This window comes from Meira miltonrushii (genome assembly GCF_003144205.1).
Source record: "Meira miltonrushii strain MCA 3882 unplaced genomic scaffold FA14scaffold_1, whole genome shotgun sequence".
Taxonomy (NCBI): domain Eukaryota; kingdom Fungi; phylum Basidiomycota; class Exobasidiomycetes; order Exobasidiales; family Brachybasidiaceae; genus Meira; species Meira miltonrushii.
Genome location: NW_020289943.1, coordinates 4719881 through 4743531, shown reverse-complemented (window position 1 = coordinate 4743531; position 23651 = coordinate 4719881). Strand labels below are relative to the sequence as shown.

Below are 23651 nucleotides of genomic sequence, written 5' to 3'. Positions count from 1 at the left end.
AGCTCGGCTTTCTCGCATACTGAGTATACATTGAAAAGGAATGTAAATCAAGCAAAAGCAGCAACGCTGACTGATACATGGTTGTATAAGCGCCAAGCAAGTGATACATCACCAAAAAGCTCAAAAACGAAGGTGATACCAAAGAATAGGCAAGACAAAAAATCTTTGAAAGTAGCGGAAATATTTCTGGAAAATGATAATATTCACCTTTCTGAAGCAATGGCAAAGAAGAACCTGGTCTTTATGGAAAACGAAAGCACAACTAGCTCACAGCATGGTGCTTTACCTTCTCCGACAACCCGAAAGATGAATGACCTACTCGAATTGATGAGCAGACCTCCTTCCCCTAGCGAGCTAGAACATTCCTCGCATGCTTCAAACTCACCCAAATCTAGCTCTAAGAGTCCAAATGGCTATACGTTTTCTTCTCAACAAGTCCCAGCACTTTTTTCCAAAGATGTGATAAAACGTAACCAAGCAAAAAATGGATCAAACAAAGGACATTTTAAATCTAAAAATCTTATAGCTGTCAATGCTGAATATTTGATCAAGAAAAAGAAGACCAACGATCCTGAGGAGGCGATACGCATGGCACAAAAGAAAGTTGTAAAGCAAAGGGAAAAAGTCAATGCAAGCCTTAAAAATTGGAGACGCATTGCTGAGACAGATCCCTCGAAAGCAGCACAGATGCGTGCAAAAGTACCACAGAACATCTCAATGAAGCTCTATGTTCCTGCTCGAACACATCAGCTATATCATCGCGGCGCAGCAAGAACGATGGAGGAAGCTCACCATTTAGCTCGTGCAGAATCAAAGGAAATTCTTAGCAAAAGAAGAAAGTTAAACAACAGAGTCAGAGGAAAGCCAGAAAAAAACATATGACGTCAAGAATACCATTTCAGTAACACCTGAGAAGCTAATCAGTTGTTTGTGTAGAGTTTGATAATCTCTAATCCGGGGCGCAATGCCGTTTGTCGTGTATGTGTATGATGGCAAGACTATATTACGCCATGCGACAGTGACTTGTGCTAACACTTAAATTCACCTTGTAAGTCTAATTGTGCTTTCATTTTCTAATATTTAACCACGTCTTCTCGTCCATACATCATGTTAGGCCAAAAGAAGATGTCTCAAAGCCGCTTAATTTCCGCTGCATATATCTCTTTCGTTCTTATCATCTTCCTTACATTAGCGTCCAATGCAACTTCGCAAGTTTCTAATAAGTATAGTTCTATGCTTATCAAACGTCAATCACTGGATAAAGAGTCCAATCCAAAAATACCGACACAAGATAAAATCTTACTGAAAGCAGCAGAACTTTTCTTCGATCATGATGATATGCATTTGTCTCATGCCCTCGAGCAGTCTAAAAAAGAGTCTAAAGACCATTCAAAACCGGCGCCATTTACATCTGACGTATTGCGACGTGGTTCAAGCTACTTCAAAACGCCCAAAGGGTACTTTTCCAACAAAAATACCGCACTTTTAGCAGCAGAAACTGCAGAAAAGCAACAAAAAGGTCAGCATGGAAGAAGCAATAAAAATAGGTGAAAATAAAGCAAAGACTAAAGCTCAAAAGAATTTTAATTATACAAATATGTGGCGAGAAATTGCAGTTTTTGATCCAGCAAAAGCAAGATATATGAAACAAGATGTTCCAAAGAATCTATCCGTAAAACATTATGTAAGAGCTCGCAGTGAACAGTTGCATGGAAGAGGCAAAGCTCAGACCAAAGAAGATGCCACATTACTAGCAAAAGAAGAAATGCGTCAAGATCGAGCTAGAAAAAGAAAATTGGATATAATTAGTAGAGAAAGGCGAGCTAAAAGCAAGCTGCAGTCATGACTGCTCGAGATTCTGCTGACAAGAAGAGGTTTTGGATGTCTGCGTAAAGATCTAAAGAGTAAAAATAGGCCTTGATTCGGCAACAAACAACCGAAGATCACCGCTTTATGAACTGTGGCGGTACTGAAATTTGTGTATCTTGTCCTAATGCAACTTTCAGGATGCTTGGAATGTGACCATCATCAGTACGTTAAGATGCAACTGCACATGTATGCGACCTTGCTTTTGTCTCCTGTCTTTTTCACCACCTTAGTCGCTTTTCATTGTCGCATTCAAGATACAAGGCCTAAAAATGCTGCGGATGACTTAGAGCGGGTAACCCAAGAACTGGTAAAGCGACAAGTCAGAGAACATCTACCTTCAAGCGTGGAGAAAGCGTCTTTGTCTTCTTCTCAAGCTCGCCCAATAAAGAAACACAAGGCTTCAAAACTCTCCGAAGAAGATCGAAGATCGATTAACGCAGCCAAGTTATTTTTCTCCGATGAGAACATATCCCTTGAGCAAGCAATTGGGAAGCAGAATGCAATAAGTGAAGGACAAAAAAAGCAAAGGAGCTCCAACGGTACGTATTTTCGAGTGTTACCATTCATCGTTATCTTAACATGCCGAATAATATAATTTCTTCTTCCTACGCACTAGGTATGCCTCGCACTTCATCCATTCCCATGCCATTTTCCGATGAGTTGCTTCGTAACAAATCCGGTAAAAAGCCAAAAGGCTACAACACGAATGATCAAGTAGTTGCACGCCACGCTGAAAGATTCATGTCTGACGGGAATATCATGGATAAAGATGTTGCGATTGGTATGGGGAAGAAAATGATACAAAGAAGTAATCTACGTAAACAAATCAAGTTAGCTCATTGGAGGCAAATTGCAGAGACAGATCCTTCAAAAGCCAGACTTGCTACAACAAGAGTGCCAACAAGATTATCCAAAACACATTATATCCCTCTCAGAGCACATCAATTAGATCAACAAGGAAAAGCTAAGGGTATGGAAGAGGCAACTCAAATGGCCACTGCGGAAGCTCAGAGAGAACTCGATCGAAAGAGAACGTCCTATCACAGGTTCAAAGCTCCTCTTAAGGGCAGAAGACCAAAATAGTATACGAATCCCCCATTGCCTGTATAGATCATTTCGGGTCTTGTCTTTCCTATAAGACTGTTAGAGAAGTATATTACCATTTTAACCAAGTAGCCTAAACATTCTTTACGCCCCCATTAGCCTTTGAGACAGTCGAGTAAACATAATTTTTGTGGAAGTTGCCGATGTGCGGCAGTGTCCGGGTCTTCTTTCTGCGTCTCTCAGGTCAGACTCAAGCAGATCATTTGAGATAGTTTAAATATCAATACTTTGTCTATCAACGAACTACCATAATTAAGGCTCCCACAAAGAAAAACTACAATCACGATGCTGTATTTACTTACGATACTTTATCTTAATACCGGTGTTCTTCTCGCTGTGTCCTTGATATGTCCAGCTTTAGCTTTACTGCAACCGGACATTCATATATTGAACAATGTGAATACAAATACTGACATCAAAAGAATAAAGCAAGATACACCAATGTACAAACGTCAAACAAATGTGGAAGATTCTACCACAAGGAAAGCTACAAAGCGCAATTCTCTCTCAGATAGTATGAATAAGGCTAACCGGCCTTCAAAACTGCCTAGACTGAACATTGGGAAAGCGAATATGCGTCGTGATCATCAGGTACTTAAACCTGTCCCTCGACGCATTCATAGTTCATTAAGCCCATCTTCGCCAGCTATGCAAAAAATCAATGAACTTAAAGATCTGATGGACGCGCCTATACCAGAACATTCAGCGGGACATGCAATGCATTTGCAACATTCACCATCGACTTGGAGAGTTCAAGAGCTACATCATCTTATCACAGCGCCCCCAAGTCCGGCAGAGCTGAAACAGAGAGAAAGTAGATCTCACTCGCCCGTTGTGCGTACTAGCACGTACAAGCGTCCAGCTTCACCAACGACAAAGAGAGTAAATGAATTGCATCATCTGATTACGTCACCGCCGACCATGGAAGAGTTGAAAGAGAGAGAATGTAGATCGCACTCACCTGCTGAAGGTGTTGGCACGAACCATGGGGAACCTTTGGCTAAAGCACACCGCTCCAGCTCTGATGCTAGATTGTTTTCAGACGATGTCATTAGGAGAGGTTCCAGGGGCACCGCAGCATTTGGGTACAGAACAAATAGAAACACTATTGCATTAGCAGCTGAGACGCTCATTAAAAAAGAGAAAACTAGAGATCATGATGAAGCTATCGGCATGGCAAAACAAAAGCTACTAGACAGGAAAGCAGCAGCACAGGAAAGGAAAGAAGAGTGGCGTAAACTTGCTACAAATAATCCAGAGAAAGCTGGTGAAAGGAAACAAAGTGTACCGAAAAACTTATCTAGAGACATTTATGTCCCTGCTCGTGCTTATCAGTTACAGGCGCACGGCAAAGCAAAAACATTCGAAGAAGGCAAAAAGATAGCCAATGCTGAGCAAGATAAGATAGCCGCCGGTGCCAAGATTAGAGACGGAAGACGTAGAGCAAAACAGGCTCTTAAGAGTCCACGGTAGTAGTTCCAAGCTTTGTACATAACCTCTTCTCTTTTTCGTATCTCCGCATTTGATATGATAATGAATAAGTTAAGGCAAATATCGCGAAAAAGACCACCTCACACCAATCGTGTACCCAATAGTCTCTTTTCATCACACATTTGGATGGACAGAACAATGATCCATTCTGTAACTCTGATATGTATACATAGAAGGAAGTGTAGAAGAAAGATGATTGAAGACGATAAATCAAATAATGCCAGCATTAAGATGATGCGGCGCAATGAGTGGAGGTTCAAATGCCTCACCTGGCGAGAATTTGCGATAGTTACGACGACTGAAACGGTAATTTGGATAAATGTGACCACCTTTACCTGAAAAAAGAGAGGGAGGTAACATGTCAGTCTCACTTTTAGCAGACAAAGTTGTACGGCGCAGCTCAAAGGTGGACCTTTTTCTTCAACCAATTACCCACTCAAATGATACGAAAGACAATCTTCACGGTAAAGGGTGAACATCGCGCTTTCCAACCAAGGTCGCCCAGTCTGGACCATAGCCAAACTTACGTTTCTCCAGAACCATGTGACCTTTTTCGGCGGGCGATTGGAAAGAATCTCTGCGGAAATGTTCATCCATCGGTAAAGTTGATTTTGTTGGCTTGAAACCCGCTTCCATTAGTTCCAATTCTTTCCATTTTCTCTCTTCGACGTTGTCATGATCACTGCGAACGCCATGATGAGGATGATGATTGCTATGAGCATGGTCATGATGAGAGCTCCCGTGATGATGGTGGCGGTGGTGATGTTGTTCGACTTGTTCAAGTTCTTGCAATTCTTTCAACTTTTCCACTTCTTCGAGTTCTTTTAATTCATCCAATTTCTCCATATCATCGAAATTTGTATGGTCTGTTTCCATGTCTTCGAAATCTTCAATCAAATCCAAATTATCTTCAATGATCATGAATGTCTGATCTTCGATACACAGACTGATTCGTTTTACTTCTGGATGCGTCAAGCATTGAATAACGTCAGGATGCAAGAGCAATGCCATTGCCTCTGCATCGTTCTTTTCGTCTGAAGCTTTTTGATCTTTCATTTCGGCCATGTGTTTAGGTTCATGCTTGGTGCCATTTGCAGGTTTATGATTTGGATCAACGATGTGTGGTGGATGAGCTTCTTCCTTCTTACCCTTGCGGGCTTTTTCACGTTCCTCTGAATTGGTCAAACATTTTGTGAAGTGTGTCAAGATTGGTTTGCCAATACACTTTTGCACATCAGCAACATCTTCATGCGTAATCATGGACTCATCAAATGCAGCGTCCAATAAATCTTCCAATTCAGATTCCAAAGCCGAATGAATGACGTAATGAACCATTCTACGATGATGAGCATTCTCCTTTTGTTTCTTTGTGCGGAATGGCACTTCAGCCGGAATAGGAGCTTGAACAGGATGAACTTCATTCGGATGCTCAGCAATCACGAGCGGGTTGCTTGTTTCATTTTTTGCTAATTTGCCAGCGTCTTCTGGATGAATTGGAATAGATTGTGCACTTGACATTGAAGCTGTCAAAGCGCTAACCATGACCAGCATGGAAATCAAAGATTTGTATGCAAACATAACTGCAAACCTGAGAAGAGTCAAACACTTGTCGAAAGTGATGATGATGATTTGAAGAAGCGAGTTGACTTTAGGATTTACCTCTATTTATGCCTTTTTTGATCAAGGTACGACTTGTTTGTGTCTTGCTATACTGCAGCGCACATGAACGCCAAAGGCGATGACTTGCATTTGATACGCAATATCATTCATTGCCGTTGAAACCTAATCGGGGCAAAATGGTTTTGCCAAGTCAGCTTTGCGAAGCGTTTTTATATAAATCAGATGAAGGCGAAGTCCCGGTGCGGTGTTAAGCGTACGCAATCATCAGTTTCGCCACAATGCAAGTGAGGGTTGCAAGCAAGTTTCAGACCGTTACTAAAAACAAAAAAACCTTTTTGTTTACAATATAAAGGTGAAGAGGCTTACATGCACATCGATTGGCAAACGCCTCGCCCCCATCGGCGCCGCGCTGAATGGTTCATACCACAAAGGCGTAAAATTTGTGGTTGCATTTTGTTCATCCACAGCTCCAGCCAACAACGATCGGGCGCAACATGTAATCATCTTCTCGTACATCTTTCAAAATAACGGCGGAGGTAGACGATATCTATGGCGAAAAGACAAGCAGCCGATAAACAACATCATTGTTCAAAGCTGAAACGCAAATCGTCAAAATTCACACACAAAACATGCAGTGTACACTAAAAGACAAATAAGAGATGAAATTGGTATTACGTTGTTGGTTCTTTTTGATTGACAGGTCGCTTGCTGCTTTGTTTCTTCTTCTCGAGAGCACGTGCATAATCCTTTTTACACTTCTCTTTATATAATTTCATATTCGTAGGCGATGCTTCTCGCCATGTCTTATTTCGATGATACATTCCCAAAGTCATCGCTTGTTTTTGGGTGATCTCACCTGTTGCAGATAAAGCTTTAAGCTTCTTCACATACCTATGTGAGGCAGCTTTGCCTTTCGCCTTGAAGTTTTCCATCTGCTTCTTTAATTTGGGAGTCTGCCATTACGGATATTGATTTTTTAGTCTCGCTCAAACATGTTAAGCGTATTTACTCTCTTACCATCTTTGATTCGTCTGTAAGGCTTCGGATTAGACAGAGAACGTATTTCAGTATACGGAGAGTTATAATGCCTAATTATTCTTCGATCACTTACGCTTCTTTCCATTTCTGCTTACGTTGTTGGTATTGCATCCTTTTCCTTGCATTGATCGCATCTCTTTGTTCTTTTGTAAGCTACGGGAGCAGTAAATCAGCATTTAAACTAGAACTTTCATTTTCATTTCGTACTCACCATATTGACAGGTATATACGTTTTGCCTCTCGACCGATCTACAATAGAAGGTTTTTCTTGTACGGGATGAGTATTCACATGTGATTCCACTTGCTCTCCAGTCGGCTCTTCTGCATCAATATTTAGATCAAACGATCTTGGCTCTCCTCTTTTCTGCAAAGAAGAAGGAATATCTTCTTTGTTTTTCTTGGCTTTTCTTTTCAATTTATCTTTTTCTTTTTTATTCTGTAAGAAACGTTGATATTTCTTCTCATGAGTGGGCGAAGAACTTCTGTAAGCTTTTGTTCTAAGCTTTGATTCCCACATTTGTTGTTCTTTAAGCGTAGCACTGTCCGTTCGTATAGCAAATTCCATGAGACGATATCGCTTCTTATTTGCAATACTTTTTAGGCTTCTCTCGTGCTCAATCTTTGCAAGAAGTGCTTGTTTCTGGCGTTGAACCGAAAGCTACTTAGAGAATGACCACATTTATGTTTATCAAAATGCCAACTTACCTCTTTTGAATCGTCAGGTTTTGCTAGACTGCGTATGTAGAATGGGAGTTACAATCAATTCAGGATCTGTTACAAGACCTATTTCGGACTACTATTGACTCACATCAGCTTTCTCTCAGCTTTTCGCTTATAATATTGCTTCTTCGTGCTAATCAACTTGCGCATTGGCGTCTGAAGAGAGAGTATAAGCTAACATTCAGTGTATATCCCTTTTCACTGAACATACCTTACGTCCTTCAGACAGTGAAATAGAATGGGCCTGGATTGATAATGTCAACTTATTGAGTAAACGGCAATACGACAATTCAGCAGCTTTTGTGTTTACGTACTGCCTTTTTATCATCGTGAATTGACCCTTTGTTAGCAGCGGGATTACCTCGCTCTGTAGCATCATCTGCTTCGTTAGTAGATGCCACCGCACCGATTGCGTTTGCTATGCGATCTAATGTCAAACAGGATGCCAAAGAAATAAGAACGAAGCGATAAATCAAGACCATGCTGATGGATGAGGGTCAAAACCTGACTCTTTCCCGTTTGACAGATACAAATATAAAATGAACATTTGAGCTTTGACGGGGCTTTTGTTTTGAGCGTATTAAATCGTGTGCTATGGTCACAGCCATTGCGTACAAATGTGGTGATAGATGAAACAAATGCGTAATAGCTGTCAATATTGTACTCATACATGGTCATTCATACTCATTTCTTAGGAATTGATTATTTGTTCGAATTGACTAAAAACAATTTCTGTTTAAGCTAATGAACCCTGAATTTGGTCATGCGTATGGTGACAGCAATTCGCGTAAAAAAGCAATCGACCCTTTGATCATAATCTTTGCGCTATAAGAAGCATAATCCATGTTAGATTAAGTAAGGATAAAAGATTTTCAAGAGAACTCCACATCAAGGAGAAGGTGTAATAAGAAGAATTCAAAGCATTCACTCCTAATTAAAACTTCCATAACATTTACTACATTCAATAAACAATATGTCCGGAAACACAGAAGAAGCTGCCCGTTTCAAAAAGACGGAACAAGTCGTTGGCGGAGTGAGTACACCGTGATTTATGACTTGATACAGGGAGTTACTGACAACAATATACTTCATCATCAGGGCGAAAACAATAATACAGTTCCAAACTATAACGAGCAAGCTATGAAAAATGCATTCGCTGGCACTGAACAGGTAAGTGTAAAGGATGGTCTTCTTTATAATACGCAAGTACTGATGCTATAACTCACCTCTTACCAACACAGAATCAAACACAAGAACCACGTCCAGCAAATTCAGCGATTGAACGTGACCTCCAAGAACAGGGATACACAACACGCCAATCCGATGAAGCCTTGGACGAATATAAAGAGATGGAGAAAAAGTTGGAAAATCGTGCAGGTGCAAATGCAAATTGAGGCTGTGTGAAGAGTGAATTACTGTCATTGTGGACGTCAATATTGTATCGATTCATGTTAAGTAAAGTCTTTTGACGACCCTAAAGGTATAGCCGAAGAGGTTGCAACGGCAAAAACGCAATCATCCGTACGCATTTTGCGGTCGTTCTCTTTTCAACCAACAAAAGTTTACTCTCTGTAGGCGCCTAATTCTTGGCAAGATACACATTTAAATGGCATTAAATAGAGGTCTAATTACCCTTGTCTTTCACGACGATGAAAAAAATGAAAGCATCTCTACTGCTTCTTGTCATTCTTCATATCCAACATGTGTACTCTACCTCGAAGAGTGACTTAGAAAAACAAAGTTCTATAACTCTTGACACTTCTGCGCTTATCAGAAAGCCAGGCAAGGTGACATCTGCTCTTCAAAACAACATCAAGAGGGTACGACCGGAAGGCTATAACACCAAGAAAGCAAAAATTGAACGTTTGGCTTTATCTATCCGTCTCAAAAAACCGCATCTGGGCGCAGAAGGAGCAGAGATAGCTGCAAATGATGAATATTTGCAAAAGAGTAGAAAGCAAGCTCAGCGTTATAGGGATAAACTTAAGGAATTAGGTGTTGCAAAAGATACAAGAAAGAGAAAATACAAGCCTAAGCCGAAAGATTATTATTCTACAGAGAACAGAACAATTCGAAAAGCCTTCACAATCTTGAGATCAAAAGACAATAACATCACAAAATTTGACCAAGCACGAAAGGAAGCCGAAGAAATGATCAGACAAAGACAACACACCGAACGCATCCGTGCCCGAGAGAAGTACAGAAACCAGAAAACTCTGAAGAAGCAAGGAGATGACATGATCGGATACCATCAGCATTAATATTTACCTTTCTTTGTCAATTTGGAAGCGCTTCCCTGCTTCCGTAAAAGCCGCTGAGCCAATGTCTTTTGCTTTTCTCTGGCAAATTCTTCCTCTGCTAATTTTCTTGCAGATTCATGTCTCACTATATTATTCTTCCCAGATAAGATCCTTGTAATTTTTCGACCAATAATCCTTCTCGTGAATTGTAACCTGGTCTCCGAAATTTCCTTTCTTTTTTTCCCATCTCTTTCAGTCTTGCTCGCCTTGCCAGTGCGGCCGCTCTTTTCTTCTCTCGGATATCATTCCAAGCTGCTTTCATTGCACTCTTTTCGTTGGTAAATCTACCTTCACTCACGTATCTTCTTGCAGTGCGTTTTGCCAGCTCTTTATGGGTGAAGTAGCCTGCAGGTCTTACTCGTTTCTTCTTTCGCTCATCTTGGGCTGATGTGGGATCTGTCCGGACAGGAGAGCTTCGTTGAGCCACATCAAAGACATCGTCTGATGAAGGTGAAGAAGAAGAAGGAGAGTCGCTCTCATAATACTTGACGCTTTTACGCTGCCTCTTGGAATTAATAGTCGGCAGAATTATGTCTCTTTGACCGCCTCGACCTGAGCGTTGTTTTTTTGCTTTCCAATCTGGAAGAAATGATGCTGGTACATTAATTTTCTCGCTTTTGGATAATTCTACTGCTTCTGAGAAGCGTAGAAGTGCTAATACAGCGAGTATGATGTTTGTAACCCTAATAACATGTGTCATGAATGATTTCAATCCAAACATAGAAGGGGGAAGTACAAACCAGGCTAATATCAAATGCTTATCGACCAAAGTTATATCTTGCGATGGTACACGTATCAATCTTCCTTTTGGGGAGTAGAAGCTGTACAACATAGTGTATGAACCTAATTTGGTAATCAAAGATAAGGAAAGGATGAACAACTTTACATAGCTTGAACGAAAGCCCCGAAGTTGATATTTTGCTTTACTATAATACTAGATTCTAGCAACACCCAATTTGAGCTCATTAGTGATTTGTTGTCATAATCTATACACAATGTAGGCAGTGCATCCACTTTGTTTAGGGGCTTTGTCAAGTATCACAAAATATGCAACGAGAACCGGTTCCGAGTGTCAAATCTTTGCATATATGCATAGAAAGCCCAACTTTATACTTCCAAGTCACATATATACGAGTTAGAAATACTCTGAAATTCAAAATCACTCGAGTCTCATAAAGATCATTAGCATTCCCTGCAGATCGTACTTTGAGTCGACAAAAGGAATTTGAACATGATGAGATGCCTTGCAAGTGCCTCAATGCTTTATTCTATCCTGGTTTTATGTCCATTTCTCAACCTGGAAGCTACTCTGACAAACGCTGGCAGCGCAGAGCCGAGTAAAAGCGCACAATACTCCAGCATTCCTGCTCAGGCACAATCTTCAATTGATGACGATGATACTATCACGCATGTGTACAAACGTATCCGTGGCAATACAGGTCATACAATCGCTGTTCCTATTCCAAGAGGCGAAGAACTTTTAAAGCATGACGGACGAGGAAAGCAACCAAAGAACTATAATACAATTGAGCAAGTCATTGGAAGAGGAGTCAAAAGAATGATGGAAAGCAACCCTAACATTCAAGAGAAAGATGCGATTCAATTAATGCAAGAAAAGATTGAGCAAAAAAGCATTAAAGAATGTAAGCAAAAAAGAGAACGACTACAACAGGAGAGAATATTGCATCCAAAAAAAGATCTTCGTAAAACAAATGGTCGGCGAAGTTATGAAGTGGAAAAAGCACGTAGTATTGCTCATATGCTTAAAACGAAAAATAATGGCATTTTCAATCGTGATCAAGCTGAAATCGAATTTGAGGCGAAAAGAGAATTGAAACGCAAAAAAGATCGTGAAAGAAAACAAATTCAACGCAACGCCCAAAAGGAAGCAAAATTGAAGAGTTCCAGGTAATCAATCTCTGCGTTCGCATTGTGTATAGGCTGTACACTTAAAAACTTTTCGTAAGTTCAGAGATAGACCAACTGCTCTGAATCATAGTGGAAATTGCATTAAAGGTAGCTTGTCTGGCAGGCTGCCCCGAAAGCAGCCGCAACCCTGATAGATCCTCTTAATTCCCGGCTGTAGACGGTGTCTCTTTTTCATTAGCAAATTGATCCTCTATTTGTGCAAGTATGGTACAATCGAGCCATATCGTCTCTCTTTTGGCACATTTTCTACTCATTCTCTTTGTCGTATATGTGGGCTGTGTTTCAAATGATGAATCAGAAGAAAGACATCTTTCCCCCTCCATACAATCTCCAAAAGATGGTCAAAGTGATGATGAAACAGATTTGAGATATACAACAAAGTATTCGCGTGACAATGTCAAACAAATGCTTAGAGTTGAAATACCTACAGCAAGTGAAAGGTTGAAAAGAGATTCAGAAGGAAACAGACCTATAGGTTTTAATTCAAAAGAACAAAGGATGTCAAGAGGAATTGATCGTTTGATGGCTTCAGGTGAATGTTCAACACGTAAAGAAGCAATCGAAACACTTGAACGGCAATTCAAAAAAGAATCAAAACAAAATGCAAGGAACAGTACCGAGAAAAGAAGAAAGATCAACAACTACATCGATAAAAGAAAAAGACCTGGAATCGGTTATGGAGAAGCATGGATGACGAAAAGGATGAAATCTTTGCTGAAAAAAGAAGGAAACGATATCCATACCCCCAAGGAAGCCTTAAAAATGGCATCGAAGCAGTGGGAAGAAATCAAGAAGAAAAGTAGGGATCGAAAACGCTTGAAACTCAGAAAAGCCAAATTAGAAGCACCTTAAAATCGCACCTTTTGCCTCTATTCAACTGAATATATTCCAGAAATATGTTAACTTTGTAATACAAACTCTACTATCCTTTCTTACACCATTCGACTACGAGGCTCTGCTTGGGCTGGCGTGCTGGGTGATCCTGCGACCTTTAGACCTGTTCCTTGTTCTACACTTTGCAATCCACGCTGAACAAGACTTCCGGTGTTTTGACGTGCTTTGCTGTATTGTTCTTCAGCGGCATGCTGAGTGCTTTTGAGAGCGTTTTGGAAGTTGTGACGTTGTTGTTGCACGAAGGGTGGAAGATGTTTACTTTCCAACTCGACATAGTACTGTCCAATGTTATGCGCGGTTTTTGGTAAGAAGTAGTTTAACGATCCAACAAGTGCGACTGGTGGTGCTAGAAGACGTAAAGTGATTCCTCTGTAGCGACCAAAGACGAAAGCAGACAGCGTCGTGACACCAACATACAAGATCCCAGGCGTGATCGGTTCATCTTCTGGAATCAAACTGGAAATACGATTTTCCACTGCATGTTCCACACTGATCCAACGACGAACTTGATTTTGAACACTTTCACGTAAGTTGTGTGTCGCGCCCATGATCGTTCTTCTTGCACTGGCAACTTGATCTTCTAGCGGTCCACGAACTTCTGCCAAGATTACGGGTTCAGGTGGTGCACTGTAAATGGGTAATTTTGAACTTGTTTCACCTTCTAGACGTAATGATCTTTGGTTGGATGTTGCATATGCGATTGCAGTCGTTCCTGTTACCATTGCAACGATCTTTGGTGCGAGCCCAACTGCCTGTCTTTGAGCTGCCATTTTGCTGTAATCTGTGATCGATGATGATGAAAGAGAAGTTGATCAAAAAGTTGAATGCAGTCTTCCTTCAATCAGCACGCGTGCATTCCCCCGATTGCATTTACCCCCGGCCCCCCTTATGCTTGAATGCTTTGTTTTATTTTAGCCGCTGTGTTCCGAGTCAAAAGGCACGCCTACGGAATACGGACACAAACACAAGAAGAAGAAGTTGTACAAAAGTCCAGCATAAACATCCATGCTCCCCAGACTGATCACTTCTGCTCATTCTCGTCATTGTTCGGTCCGATCTGTCCGCTTTTTGCACAAAATGCCTCTACTCAATCCAAAAGAACATTCACCTCTGCTGGTTGCATCCCATAACAAAGGCAAGATTTCTGAATTCAGGGAGCTTTTGCAACCTTTAGGATTCCAAGTGGTTTCAGCTGCTGATAAAGGATTAGACGAGCCAGAAGAGACTGGAACGACATTCGAAGCAAATGCACAAATTAAATCATTAGCATCAGCTAAATCAACAGGATTACTTGCACTTTCGGATGATTCAGGACTGGCAGTAGACGCATTGAACGGAGACCCCGGCATTTATTCAGCCAGATGGGCAGGTCCAAGTAAAGATTTCGCAAAAGCAATGAAAGATGTACATGATAAACTCGTTCAAGCAGGTGCAACAACACCTGAAAGTAGAAAAGCAAAGTTTGTAGCCGTTTTAAGCCTGGCAAAACCTGATGGAACAACCAAAGAATTTCGAGGTGAAGTTCAAGGAACGATTGTTTGGCCTCCACGTGGAGCAAAAGGATTTGGATATGATCCTTTCTTTTTACCTGATGGATACGATCGTACGTTTGGCGAAATGACTTCAGACGAAAAGCATGGTTGGAAACCCGGTCAATCAAACGCTCTAAGTCATCGTGCTCGTGCTTTTAAATTGTTTGCAAAAGATGCTCTTGGTGTAGAATGATGCAGATTTTGGTTGTTTTATTGTACAATAGCTTATTGTAATGCTCATAAATGCTTCTGTCATTATCCTCTGGTTGATTATGTCACACACAATCGATGGAAGCAAAAGTACGCTAGACCAGTCGTTGCTGTCATTTGACCACTATGGCGCGCAATGTATGACACAATTTGGATAACTGATGAGGTCTTCACGATATGACGTGCGATTTCCATGCAAGCGCCTTTTCAGTGTTAGATAACGCTCAAACAAATCAAAGATTGTGGGAATTGGATCAGACTGTCGTTAGACACTTGCACAAAGGTACGCAACTTTGAAGGTCCTCTTTCCTCATCTTCCAAGCACACATTGTACCTTGTAGGATTGCAAGCCAGATGATGAGCACAAAGGTAGGAAGGTTGTCTCATTCACTTCATCTTGTTCTCCCTACTCACATCATCCTCACTTCCAAATATGGCAGCTAATAGCAATGATGGAGAAGCAGTAACCTCAAATGGATCCACAAGCACAACCAACACCACTCGCAAGAATAGACCATTACGAAGAAAAACATCCCACAGCGTGATCGAACGAAGGAGACGAGAGAAGATCAATGAAGGTCTGATCAGCTTACAACATCTCGTGCCAGCATGTAGGGATGAATTGCATGAGCTTTTGCTATCAAAAGCACAAAGTAATAAACGTAATCTCAAACGATCAAAACAAGAAGTTGAAAAAGAAGTGGAGGGATTATTGCAACAAAAGATTGAAAGTCAAATGGTTTTAGAAAAGTTGTGTATCATCAGTCATACGGTCGATTATGTTCGTGAATTACAAGCATCTTTGGCTGCTTATCGTAAAATGTGTGGTTGTTCGCCACCTTTGGCTGCTCAAGATGGAGCTGCACCTGCAAAAACTCATGGACAAGTTCATCTGATGGACCCAGAAGGGGACGAATATCTGATTAAGGCAGGGAGCAAACATGCTGATGGTTCCGAATCATCTCCCGAAGCTGAAGAAGATTGTATCAAATGTACGATCAGTCGTGCTAAGCGAAGACGGCACTGGGGAAGCAATCATCCGCTCCAGCTAGCAACCGTTCATACATATGACGGTTCATCCTCCAACACGCAAGAGCATCAATCACGTCTTGAGCGTCCTCGTCGTAAAGCTGCTCCTACCCTACACACGATGCGAGAAGAAAGCGTTGAAAGTATTTCTGAGGATGGCGAAATTTCTGCTAGAAGTCTGCCGAACACAGTCAATCAAGAAAGTGACGAAATCATTGATGGTGACAGTGATGATAATGCAAGTGATCTTGCTTTGGATGATTGGCAAGAACGTAGACAAAGTCATACAGACAATGGTCCAGTCACACCCCCTTTACCGTTCTCTGTGAGTTATACGCAGCTGTATCACACTTGCTCTCTTCGTGATGAGCGTCACAAACATGACAGACGCTTGCAAGATGCTGGTCAAATAAATCTGGAAGATGCAAACATACCTGCCCCGAACAAATCTAGATCATTGATGCACCCTTATGCAAGAAGCAGCAGCGATGGCGAGCAGCAAAATATCGCACACCCTCCGACTTTCAGTCGAAAGCGCAGAGCTACTGAAATTTCAAGTTATGCCAATGATGACTACGGCACGCAAAAAGAAGTGAAGAGGGGAAAATCGATTGATTCATCGGACAAGACACTGAACAACAAAGAGACATGTACGGATTGCATGACCCCGAACACTTACATCATGGGACCGAAGCTTGGACCCAATCACCGCAATGCTGTCCGTCAAACTTCGCCGAGCGATCGACTTTTGCATCATTCAGCTGATGCGAATCGATTGGACTTACTAGCAAATGTCGTCTCACGCAATTGATCTCGAGCAGGTCTTTAATGATGTACAATTTTTGTACAAATGCAAAATGAAATTTGATGAATACTTTTGCCCCTTCCAAAAACACTGCATTGCCGAAGACTTTGTGTAGCTAAAAGGGTTTGAATACGGACGCCCTCAGCTGTGCTGATGTACAGGATTTTATTAATGATGTGAATGGTGGTTGAAGACCAGGCATGTGAAACAAATCTATGTGACAAACTGTAGATGCTGATCTACTGATGAATGATTGGTGTAAGTCGTAACAAGAGTCTCAAGAAAGGCGTGTGTGTCGATCAACACAACTTTCATTCCTCACAGCTTTCATTCCTCGGCAAGTTCTACGAACAAAGCAGACAGGAACAAACACAACCTGAGCAAAAATTGCGTTTTCGGTCAGTCGAAGTATCTCGAAAGACCCGACTTAGGCCTTATTCTAGATTTAGTGGCCCCGGAAAGGCAGAGCTTTCATTATCAAGCATATGGAAGAAAGACCAAACACATCGTTTTCATGCTAGTAAAGCCTTTTTTCTCAATACTATTTATAGAGCTTTTTTTCTTGCGAGTGTTCATCAACCTTCTTCAGACCGCTTTTCTTTGAAAGTTTGAGTAAGATGCAACACACTTTCCTTTTAAAAATCATCTTCTTTGCCATCGGGTTCAAACAAGCTTTTGTAGAAGCTTCCCCTACGCCAGGCTTAGGCAATGAAACCCCCTCAAGCGGCAGTCCAAGCTCATCGAAAACACCGGCGCAACGTACAAGTTCCCAACCACTGAAAATTTCCGTTTCTTCAATGGATCCTGAAAGTAAAGGTCGACATTTCTATGAGATGAAGAAATCTGTACGAGACTCGTCTTTAAGAAGACTTGTTGAGAAAGGCGAAGCAAAAAATCTCCGTGAGGCCAGTCACATTCGTGCAAAAAAGAACCTTCAAGTGAATTTGAAAACAGAAAAATCTGGCAGTACTCGTAAGACTCGTAAAAGCCAAGTAAAGCCCGTCGAGCAAAGCTAAACAGAGCAATGTCTAGCTTACAGGACTTGCGAAACAGTCAACCGGAAACAAAGTGATAGATGATTTCTGTTACGTCTTTTCAAGTCATCTGATTTATTTAACATCTTTAACTACTACCAACGTATTTCACTTTTTCTCAACTTTTTCTTTTTGTATCCGTCACAATTCCTACGCATACTTTTTGTGTACACTTGTCTCTATTTAGTGATTCAATCTATCTCATTTTTCCTATAAATAGTGTGTACAAGATCCCTCCTCCAAATTATAAGAAGTCAACAATATTGATACCAGAACAACAACATTCGACATCATTGGTTCTCACTTTGTATCTAGCTCGCTGAAAGCATCTGTCAATAGAGTGGGACGTAAATCTAGGTAGACTATTCATCCGTTGCCAGAAGTATATTCTATCGCACATCAATGCGCAAGAACGAGAAAACTGTTTGGCAAAAGTTTTGTTTACATTTTTCACGCACGCAAAGACGCCAAGCGGTACTTGCATAGAAATATACTTCTCCTTGTAATTGTATGATGGACGTGCTCGGTGTCTCTTTCGGTGTTTTCGTACACAAGAACTATAAACTTTTCACTGCATGCAAACATGCACAAACAAAGTATCTCAATCAAATTCTTGCTATAAAAGAGTTTAATTTGCAGTCCGTCCTCTAAAATCTTTCGTCATACGAGCTTCAGACTTCAAGATGGTTTTGTATGTTCTTTCGTTCATCGTTCTGATATGTGCCGCTTTCATGCTTAGTGCATCAGCAGAGCATTACTTAGGCAATGAACGTACAACCTCTCCAGGGATCACATTTGTACTGCCTTCTTCACAGCCAAAAGATACAGAATTAATCATGTTCAAGCGTTCAAGCATACCTTTGGTTATGCATGATAAAGCACCCCCGAAGAAATCAGCGAATCTTGAAGTGGAGTCCAGTTCAAGTAATCCTGACAATAATAACAACAATAATAATAATGAAGGAAGCTCAAAAGGTACAAAAAAGAAAGGCAAGAATAAGCAAATTGCAAGAGCTGCTTATGATCAAAGAACTCATCGAGTTACGAACGACATAGTAACATATCGACGCAAGCCAAAGCAAGTTAAACCAGGATTTCAGGATTTTGAATATCACGATTTCGGAGCACTCGGTTCAATGCTTGTGTTGGATGGTGGTTCAGATCACCCTCAGCCAAGTGCATCAAAGCCGACGAAAAAAGGCAAGAAAAAGCAGAACTCTTCTTCTTCTTCAACTTCTGCTCCTAAGTGAAATTTCAACAGCAAGCATCGCAAAAGGTCTCCTTACGGAGCGAGCCTCAGCTTCAGCACTGCTCGAGCGAATCTAACGATTATCTCTTATTTTGATCCTCTTATGTTTGTACCCAGAAGAGCTATACTGTGTATATATGTATACTGATATAATTATAGTACCATTCTACCTTTCACTTCATGATCAGTCTCTGATAAGATTAATTCTGACGCTTAGACACAGCATAGCTGTTACGCAAGGATAAGCTCCTTTGTCTCTAGCAGTGACACGCGATCACGCAATCGTCAGAACAACAGTAAACAAACTTTTCTGCCCCGTGATATCCTAAAAGAGTTTCTGATTTTAGTATTTGAGAGAAGAAAAATGAGGGAACGAAAAATTACCCATACTCGTTGTTTGATTCTTGAAAAATCATTCTTAAATTATTGATGATGAAAACCTCAATCATTTTCATCATTTACTTTCTCGGAGATACTTTGAATGCTGCTTCAGCTGAACAACATTCCGAAGATCCCCTTTATCCCGTTCATCGTCTCGCTAGTGAACCTTCAAAAACTATGTTCAAGCGCTCATACGGCTGGGGTTTACCGTTGATGTTCCACAATATAGCGCCAGGCAAGATCTCAAGTACCAAGAGAGAAGCAAACGTTGCTTCTGAAAAAGCTAATGTGAATGATCAAGGTCCCCCAAAAGCTATCACATCGAATAGAAACAACGGTAAGGACAAAGTTGAAACCGGAAAGGTTGCTCCTAAGAATGATCCAAAAGTAGATACATCGGTTGGGACTGGTGCTGGAACATATTCTCGCTCTACTGATTCTAGCGCTTCTTCCGCTTCTCAATCGTCATCGAAAAAGAAAGGAAAGAAAGAGAAAGGTCATTCGACTTCTTCGTCACCCACACCATGATCTTATCTACTAAACTTCGATCTGGTATACCGAATGTATTAAGAGATTTACTTGTTTATAATTTCATTGTTTTCATATCGTGATCTGTGTCAAGATCTTGCGGCCCGAGAAACTTCTGTAGTCATTATCCGTATTCGAACTGAAGGGCACGATAAGAAGCCTTCAGTCATAACGCTTACGTTCGTATTCATAGTAGAGTGATGTGCCAAGCCGCCGGGCTGTGTGATGATTCGGTTGATAAAATGCAAAGTTTGCGTATCTGATCAGAGTTACAATAACTCCCGGCAGGTATAAAATACCTCTCTTCTCCCTCAAACCTTATTCCATCTTGCATACAACATACTAACCTTTTTGAACGCAATGCTTGTAAAAACATTACTTGTTGCCATTGCTTGCGCATTGGTTGTACTCTTGCCATTACGTGCTGCCGACAGTACTGACAAACTACGCATCGAGATTCCAACTTATACTGGGGTCAATAGGCGTCCAAACGTAACTCCTGACGATCTGAGTGAGCTGAACAAATCAATAAAGTTTGCTGATGGCCCAGGAGGCTCTAAGAAGAAAAGCAATTCTGCAAAGACTCTCACTCATAGTCATACGGTCAGAAGAAAGAAGGAATTGGGTGCATCTTCCTTTAATCCATCCATGCATCGTATCAAGACTCCTGTGCCTGGTTTAAAGGCTTTAAAATCTTTTGGCGGTTGTAGCTCACCTAAGGCTGCAGATTGTCATACTCCAACCCGCAAGTCAGGCAAAGGTAAAGAAGCTTCATCTTCCTCTTCTACAAAAGAGTAGCTCAACGCCATCATCACGCTTTTCTCTGTTGATTAAATCTTACAATTTTCTTACAAGCTCCTGTTAGCGATAATATTTCCTTGTCAAATGAGTATAGTTGTGTGCTTTGTGGAAGAGTTCTGTTGTGAAGACTTACGCTGTCCTATTGCATTACGCAAGGTGCATTCGAAGGATTGCCCCGTTGGCTGAGGTTTTGCGTAAACAGTGTTCAGTCTGCAGGTCTATAAAAAGACTCCACGCCACCATACTCTCTTCTCTGGATTGTCAGAGGTTAACAATGTGGCTGCCATCATATTTTGCTATCAAGTTGTTCATTTTGGCTTTTATCGTATCGTTGGTAGGAGCTACCAAAGATAAAGCCACCACATCGCATCCTTCAATCAAGCAAGAACCTCATTCTCCTTCTTCCTCTGAGCCTTCTACTCCTGTTTCTGCGATTAAGCTACCTTCCACACATGTTGAAGCTTCTCCAGTCCTGAAGGCAGAAATCAAGGCAGAGCCTTCTCTTTCTTCGCTCACTGCCAAGTCTGTTCGGATGGGGCCAAAACTTAGAGCAATGAAGGTTCCCGGTCGTGGTTATTATAGTCGAGCTGAAAGAGAAGCAAGAGATGCCATTCGTACGTTGCATCGCTTGAAGCTAAGCGATCGAACCACTTCAAGGAAAGGTCAGACCGACAAAAAGATCAAAAAAGAAGAGCAATAGGTCCATAGCAGTACGAATGCAACAACGTCTTCTTGATTTTCTTCTAGTAGCCATACAGATATTTCCTCGACAGCATGTGCATTTATTCTATTCCGTTTACATCTATTGTACATTGTCCATCTTTATTTATGAGCTAACAACTCCACGCCTTCGATTTGGCACGATAGTTTCACCGCTGTCCAATAATCTTCTAAGGACAGGATCCTTTTCCGCTCTTGAATTTGTTAATTGTGAAGCAACAGCATGCATGATATCGGAAGATCCAATTTCAATCTTATCATCAACGATTGGATCGCCACGAGTTGGACCAACGTTGATGAGAAGCGTTCGTTTTCCTTGTTCTTGTGCTGATTTAAGCAATCTATAAGCAGAATACGTTGCTAATGAAGTTCCCATCAAGATGAAAGCATCAGCTTCGTCTACCAATTCGAAACTATGATCACGTATGATATCCGGCACGCTTTCTCCAAAAAACACAACCGCTGGTTTCAATATTCCACCACATTGAGGACAAGGACTATATTGAAAAGAAGAATAATCCGTATTCTTTCCCAATTCAACATCACCGTCTGGATTTGTCTTTGGCTGTGTACCATGCTGTTCCATATCATGAGCAAGCTTATCCCATTGAGGATTATTTTGTGCTAATTCCGATTGAAATGCAGCTCTACTTCCGCGATATCCACATCCTTTTGGATAAGCAACCCTGCCGACAGGTGTATTTCTCGCTTGTGGTTCTGGTGGCTTTCGCGGGCCTCCTTTCGTTAAATGAGAGAGGGACAATCGATCGTAGAGTCCTTGATCGATAGGTTCTGCGTGATGGTGAGCATGTTGCTCGGGATCCGTACCAGAAGGTGAAGCAACGCATACAACGTTTTGCAATGTTCCATGTAGTTCCAGTATTGATGAAGCTGCTAGTGATGCTGAAGGTGTTGCAAGATGATGCAGGCTATCGACATTTTGTGTGATTATATTTTCAAAGTATCCTAATCGTTGCAAAGCAGCCATTGAATAATGTGTTTTGTTTGGCCTTGCACGTAAAACGGGCGGAAAACCTAGAAAACTTCTACTCCAATATCTTTGTCTGTATGCATGACCTTTTTCTGATTGATCGATAAATTCATGAAAGAAGATCGGTCTGTACGATTTGTGTACTGTATAATGACCATCTTTACCTCTATAAGGTGCGATTCCACTATCAACGCTTACACCTGCACCTGTCATCACGAGAGTTTTGCCTCTGTGTCGTTGTAATAAACCGGCAACCAAGTCTGTCGCCGTCTGTAGGTTATAAGAAGCATGTTTTCGAGCATTTTGACTTACCGAATCTGGTATGGATGGGATAGATATCCGCATTCCAGATTTCGTATCAAAATAATGATGGACGAGAAGAAAAGGTTGATGTTCTCTTATTGCATTACGTAAAAAGTGTTGTTCGTAGTGGAGAAATTGATCTTACGCGTGAAGCGCTGCCAAGAATGACTTAAAAGGGTTATCATACAATCTTAATGAAGCACACAAAATTTATCGTTTATCAACTTACTGAAATATACGCAATCCATACATCTAAGCAAGAATATACTTCGACATACTCTACAACATCATGTTGCATAAGTTTATGAGCCAGGCTTGCTCTTTTTCACAATACTCTTTTCTTCCTTTATCTTCTTTCTCGCTTCGATCCTATCCTGATTTATTCTCTTACTTCGCTCTTGATACCATTCTTCAGCTTTTTTCCTTGCTTCATCATATTTGTAGATTTTATTTTTCTCTTTCAAGAAAGTATTCATCTTCCTAGTGATCACGCTTTCTTTTGTACTGTGGTCTTTCATATGATAGTCTTTTCGCTTTCTTCTTGCTACCCCTGAAGATGATTGCACGACTATAAATCGTCTATTGGCTTCTGTCTTTTGTTTTCGTAGCTTTTCTTTAGCTGCTTCAAACGCCTCTTCAAACGTATTCAACTGATTTGTTCGCAGAAAGTGTTTGTTATTCGCCATACGTTTCGCTTTTTCTTCTATTGTATAGAAGCCGGGTGGCATCTTTTTACCAGGTTTTGGGTCTTGTTTCTCAACCGTTTGCGTTCCCTTTCGAGTTGGTATGTGGTATTCGGGAAGAGAAAGCTTTGGTGAGTCATGTTGTTCTCCAGCATCTATCTCTGAAGGAAGCCCCCGATCTGGTCCTGAAGCAGATAGACGGTCTTTTGATGTGCAAGCTACAAATCCTAAGATCTCCGTTGATGTAGAAAAGATAAGGTACCATTTTGTCGTACTTAGCATAAATTGAACCATCTCCCTTTTAGCTTTCGATGTGGTAGATTCGAGCGCAAAGAAAGTGTGTGGCAGCACTTTCCAATAGTGAAAAGCAAAGAAACATATTCATGGAACAGGATAGGGAGACCTGGGAAGAGGCGCTGT

At 41.1% G+C, this 23651-nt stretch overlaps 18 protein-coding genes across 18 annotated transcripts; 13 read left to right on the top strand and 5 right to left on the bottom strand.

Annotated features, from left to right (window-relative positions):
• Positions 1-219: 219 nt before the first annotated feature.
• On the top strand, positions 220-2952 carry FA14DRAFT_177781 (uncharacterized protein; the record flags this gene model as incomplete). Its single annotated transcript, XM_025500770.1, has 4 exons — positions 220-802; positions 1193-1519; positions 2100-2408; positions 2486-2952. 4 exons carry the CDS (start codon positions 220-222, stop codon positions 2950-2952), a joined length of 1686 nt encoding a protein of 561 aa, XP_025358813.1.
• A 306-nt stretch (positions 2953-3258) lies between these two features.
• FA14DRAFT_171185 (uncharacterized protein) lies at positions 3259-4456 on the top strand (the record flags this gene model as incomplete). The annotated part of the gene is made up of 1 exon (XM_025500315.1): positions 3259-4456. One exon carries the CDS (start codon positions 3259-3261, stop codon positions 4444-4446), a length of 1188 nt encoding a protein of 395 aa, XP_025358812.1. The 3' UTR covers positions 4447-4456.
• Positions 4457-4923: 467 nt separating this feature from the next.
• On the bottom strand, positions 4924-6042 carry FA14DRAFT_153830 (uncharacterized protein; the record flags this gene model as incomplete). Its single annotated transcript, XM_025497630.1, has 1 exon — positions 4924-6042. One exon carries the CDS (start codon positions 6040-6042, stop codon positions 4924-4926), a length of 1119 nt encoding a protein of 372 aa, XP_025358811.1.
• A 713-nt stretch (positions 6043-6755) lies between these two features.
• Positions 6756-8324, bottom strand: FA14DRAFT_153829 (uncharacterized protein; the record flags this gene model as incomplete). Its single annotated transcript, XM_025497629.1, has 8 exons — positions 6756-7037; positions 7102-7123; positions 7196-7275; positions 7334-7780; positions 7828-7855; positions 7931-7998; positions 8054-8086; positions 8157-8324. 8 exons carry the CDS (start codon positions 8322-8324, stop codon positions 6756-6758), a joined length of 1128 nt encoding a protein of 375 aa, XP_025358810.1.
• Positions 8325-8801: 477 nt separating this feature from the next.
• On the top strand, positions 8802-9531 carry FA14DRAFT_171183 (uncharacterized protein). The gene is made up of 3 exons (XM_025500314.1): positions 8802-8875; positions 8941-9012; positions 9084-9531. Exons 1-3 carry the CDS (start codon positions 8816-8818, stop codon positions 9234-9236), a joined length of 285 nt encoding a protein of 94 aa, XP_025358809.1. The 5' UTR covers positions 8802-8815; the 3' UTR covers positions 9237-9531.
• FA14DRAFT_183858 (uncharacterized protein) lies at positions 9080-10103 on the top strand (the record flags this gene model as incomplete). Its single annotated transcript, XM_025501347.1, has 1 exon — positions 9080-10103. Exon 1 carries the CDS (start codon positions 9492-9494, stop codon positions 10101-10103), a length of 612 nt encoding a protein of 203 aa, XP_025358808.1. The 5' UTR covers positions 9080-9491.
• Positions 10104-10227: 124 nt separating this feature from the next.
• Positions 10228-10974, bottom strand: FA14DRAFT_153826 (uncharacterized protein; the record flags this gene model as incomplete). Its single annotated transcript, XM_025497628.1, has 1 exon — positions 10228-10974. The coding sequence occupies one exon, from the start codon at positions 10972-10974 to the stop codon at positions 10228-10230; it is 747 nt and encodes a 248-aa protein (XP_025358807.1).
• Positions 10975-11373: 399 nt separating this feature from the next.
• On the top strand, positions 11374-12054 carry FA14DRAFT_153825 (uncharacterized protein; the record flags this gene model as incomplete). The annotated part of the gene is made up of 1 exon (XM_025497627.1): positions 11374-12054. One exon carries the CDS (start codon positions 11374-11376, stop codon positions 12052-12054), a length of 681 nt encoding a protein of 226 aa, XP_025358806.1.
• Positions 12055-12275: 221 nt separating this feature from the next.
• On the top strand, positions 12276-12963 carry FA14DRAFT_183855 (uncharacterized protein; the record flags this gene model as incomplete). Its single annotated transcript, XM_025501346.1, has 1 exon — positions 12276-12963. The coding sequence occupies one exon, from the start codon at positions 12276-12278 to the stop codon at positions 12921-12923; it is 648 nt and encodes a 215-aa protein (XP_025358805.1). The 3' UTR covers positions 12924-12963.
• On the bottom strand, positions 12734-13802 carry FA14DRAFT_188488 (uncharacterized protein). The gene has a single exon (XM_025501657.1). The coding sequence runs from the start codon at positions 13733-13735 to the stop codon at positions 13004-13006; it is 732 nt and encodes a 243-aa protein (XP_025358804.1). The 5' UTR covers positions 13736-13802; the 3' UTR covers positions 12734-13003.
• Positions 13803-14042: 240 nt separating this feature from the next.
• On the top strand, positions 14043-14690 carry FA14DRAFT_177771 (Ham1-like protein; the record flags this gene model as incomplete). Its single annotated transcript, XM_025500769.1, has 1 exon — positions 14043-14690. The coding sequence occupies one exon, from the start codon at positions 14043-14045 to the stop codon at positions 14688-14690; it is 648 nt and encodes a 215-aa protein (XP_025358803.1).
• Positions 14691-14884: 194 nt separating this feature from the next.
• On the top strand, positions 14885-16853 carry FA14DRAFT_27511 (uncharacterized protein). The gene has a single exon (XM_025502112.1). It carries the CDS (start codon positions 15141-15143, stop codon positions 16545-16547), a length of 1407 nt encoding a protein of 468 aa, XP_025358802.1. The 5' UTR covers positions 14885-15140; the 3' UTR covers positions 16548-16853.
• Positions 16854-17158: 305 nt separating this feature from the next.
• FA14DRAFT_177769 (uncharacterized protein) lies at positions 17159-17557 on the top strand (the record flags this gene model as incomplete). Its single annotated transcript, XM_025500768.1, has 1 exon — positions 17159-17557. The coding sequence occupies one exon, from the start codon at positions 17159-17161 to the stop codon at positions 17555-17557; it is 399 nt and encodes a 132-aa protein (XP_025358801.1).
• A 701-nt stretch (positions 17558-18258) lies between these two features.
• Positions 18259-18825, top strand: FA14DRAFT_153820 (uncharacterized protein; the record flags this gene model as incomplete). Its single annotated transcript, XM_025497626.1, has 1 exon — positions 18259-18825. One exon carries the CDS (start codon positions 18259-18261, stop codon positions 18823-18825), a length of 567 nt encoding a protein of 188 aa, XP_025358800.1.
• Positions 18826-19256: 431 nt separating this feature from the next.
• Positions 19257-19733, top strand: FA14DRAFT_177767 (uncharacterized protein; the record flags this gene model as incomplete). The annotated part of the gene is made up of 1 exon (XM_025500767.1): positions 19257-19733. The coding sequence occupies one exon, from the start codon at positions 19257-19259 to the stop codon at positions 19731-19733; it is 477 nt and encodes a 158-aa protein (XP_025358799.1).
• Positions 19734-20093: 360 nt separating this feature from the next.
• On the top strand, positions 20094-20531 carry FA14DRAFT_153818 (uncharacterized protein; the record flags this gene model as incomplete). The annotated part of the gene is made up of 1 exon (XM_025497625.1): positions 20094-20531. The coding sequence occupies one exon, from the start codon at positions 20094-20096 to the stop codon at positions 20529-20531; it is 438 nt and encodes a 145-aa protein (XP_025358798.1).
• A 277-nt stretch (positions 20532-20808) lies between these two features.
• Positions 20809-21234, top strand: FA14DRAFT_177765 (uncharacterized protein; the record flags this gene model as incomplete). Its single annotated transcript, XM_025500766.1, has 1 exon — positions 20809-21234. The coding sequence occupies one exon, from the start codon at positions 20809-20811 to the stop codon at positions 21232-21234; it is 426 nt and encodes a 141-aa protein (XP_025358797.1).
• A 126-nt stretch (positions 21235-21360) lies between these two features.
• Positions 21361-23525, bottom strand: FA14DRAFT_177764 (DHS-like NAD/FAD-binding domain-containing protein; the record flags this gene model as incomplete). Its single annotated transcript, XM_025500765.1, has 2 exons — positions 21361-22562; positions 22940-23525. 2 exons carry the CDS (start codon positions 23523-23525, stop codon positions 21361-21363), a joined length of 1788 nt encoding a protein of 595 aa, XP_025358796.1.
• Positions 23526-23651: the final 126 nt, after the last annotated feature.

Excerpts from the sequence above, each read along its gene's own strand:
- FA14DRAFT_171183 (XM_025500314.1), top strand. The coding sequence starts at position 8,816 with ATGTCCGGAAACACAGAAGAAGCTGCCCGTTTCAAAAAGACGGAACAA. Across the intron at positions 8,876-8,940 it reads CGGAACAAGTCGTTGGCGGA|GGCGAAAACAATAATACAGT; the intron begins GTGAGTACACCG and ends CTTCATCATCAG. Across the intron at positions 9,013-9,083 it reads CATTCGCTGGCACTGAACAG|AATCAAACACAAGAACCACG; the intron begins GTAAGTGTAAAG and ends TTACCAACACAG.
- FA14DRAFT_188488 (XM_025501657.1), bottom strand. The coding sequence starts at position 13,735 with ATGGCAGCTCAAAGACAGGCAGTTGGGCTCGCACCAAAGATCGTTGCA.
- FA14DRAFT_27511 (XM_025502112.1), top strand. The coding sequence starts at position 15,141 with ATGGCAGCTAATAGCAATGATGGAGAAGCAGTAACCTCAAATGGATCC.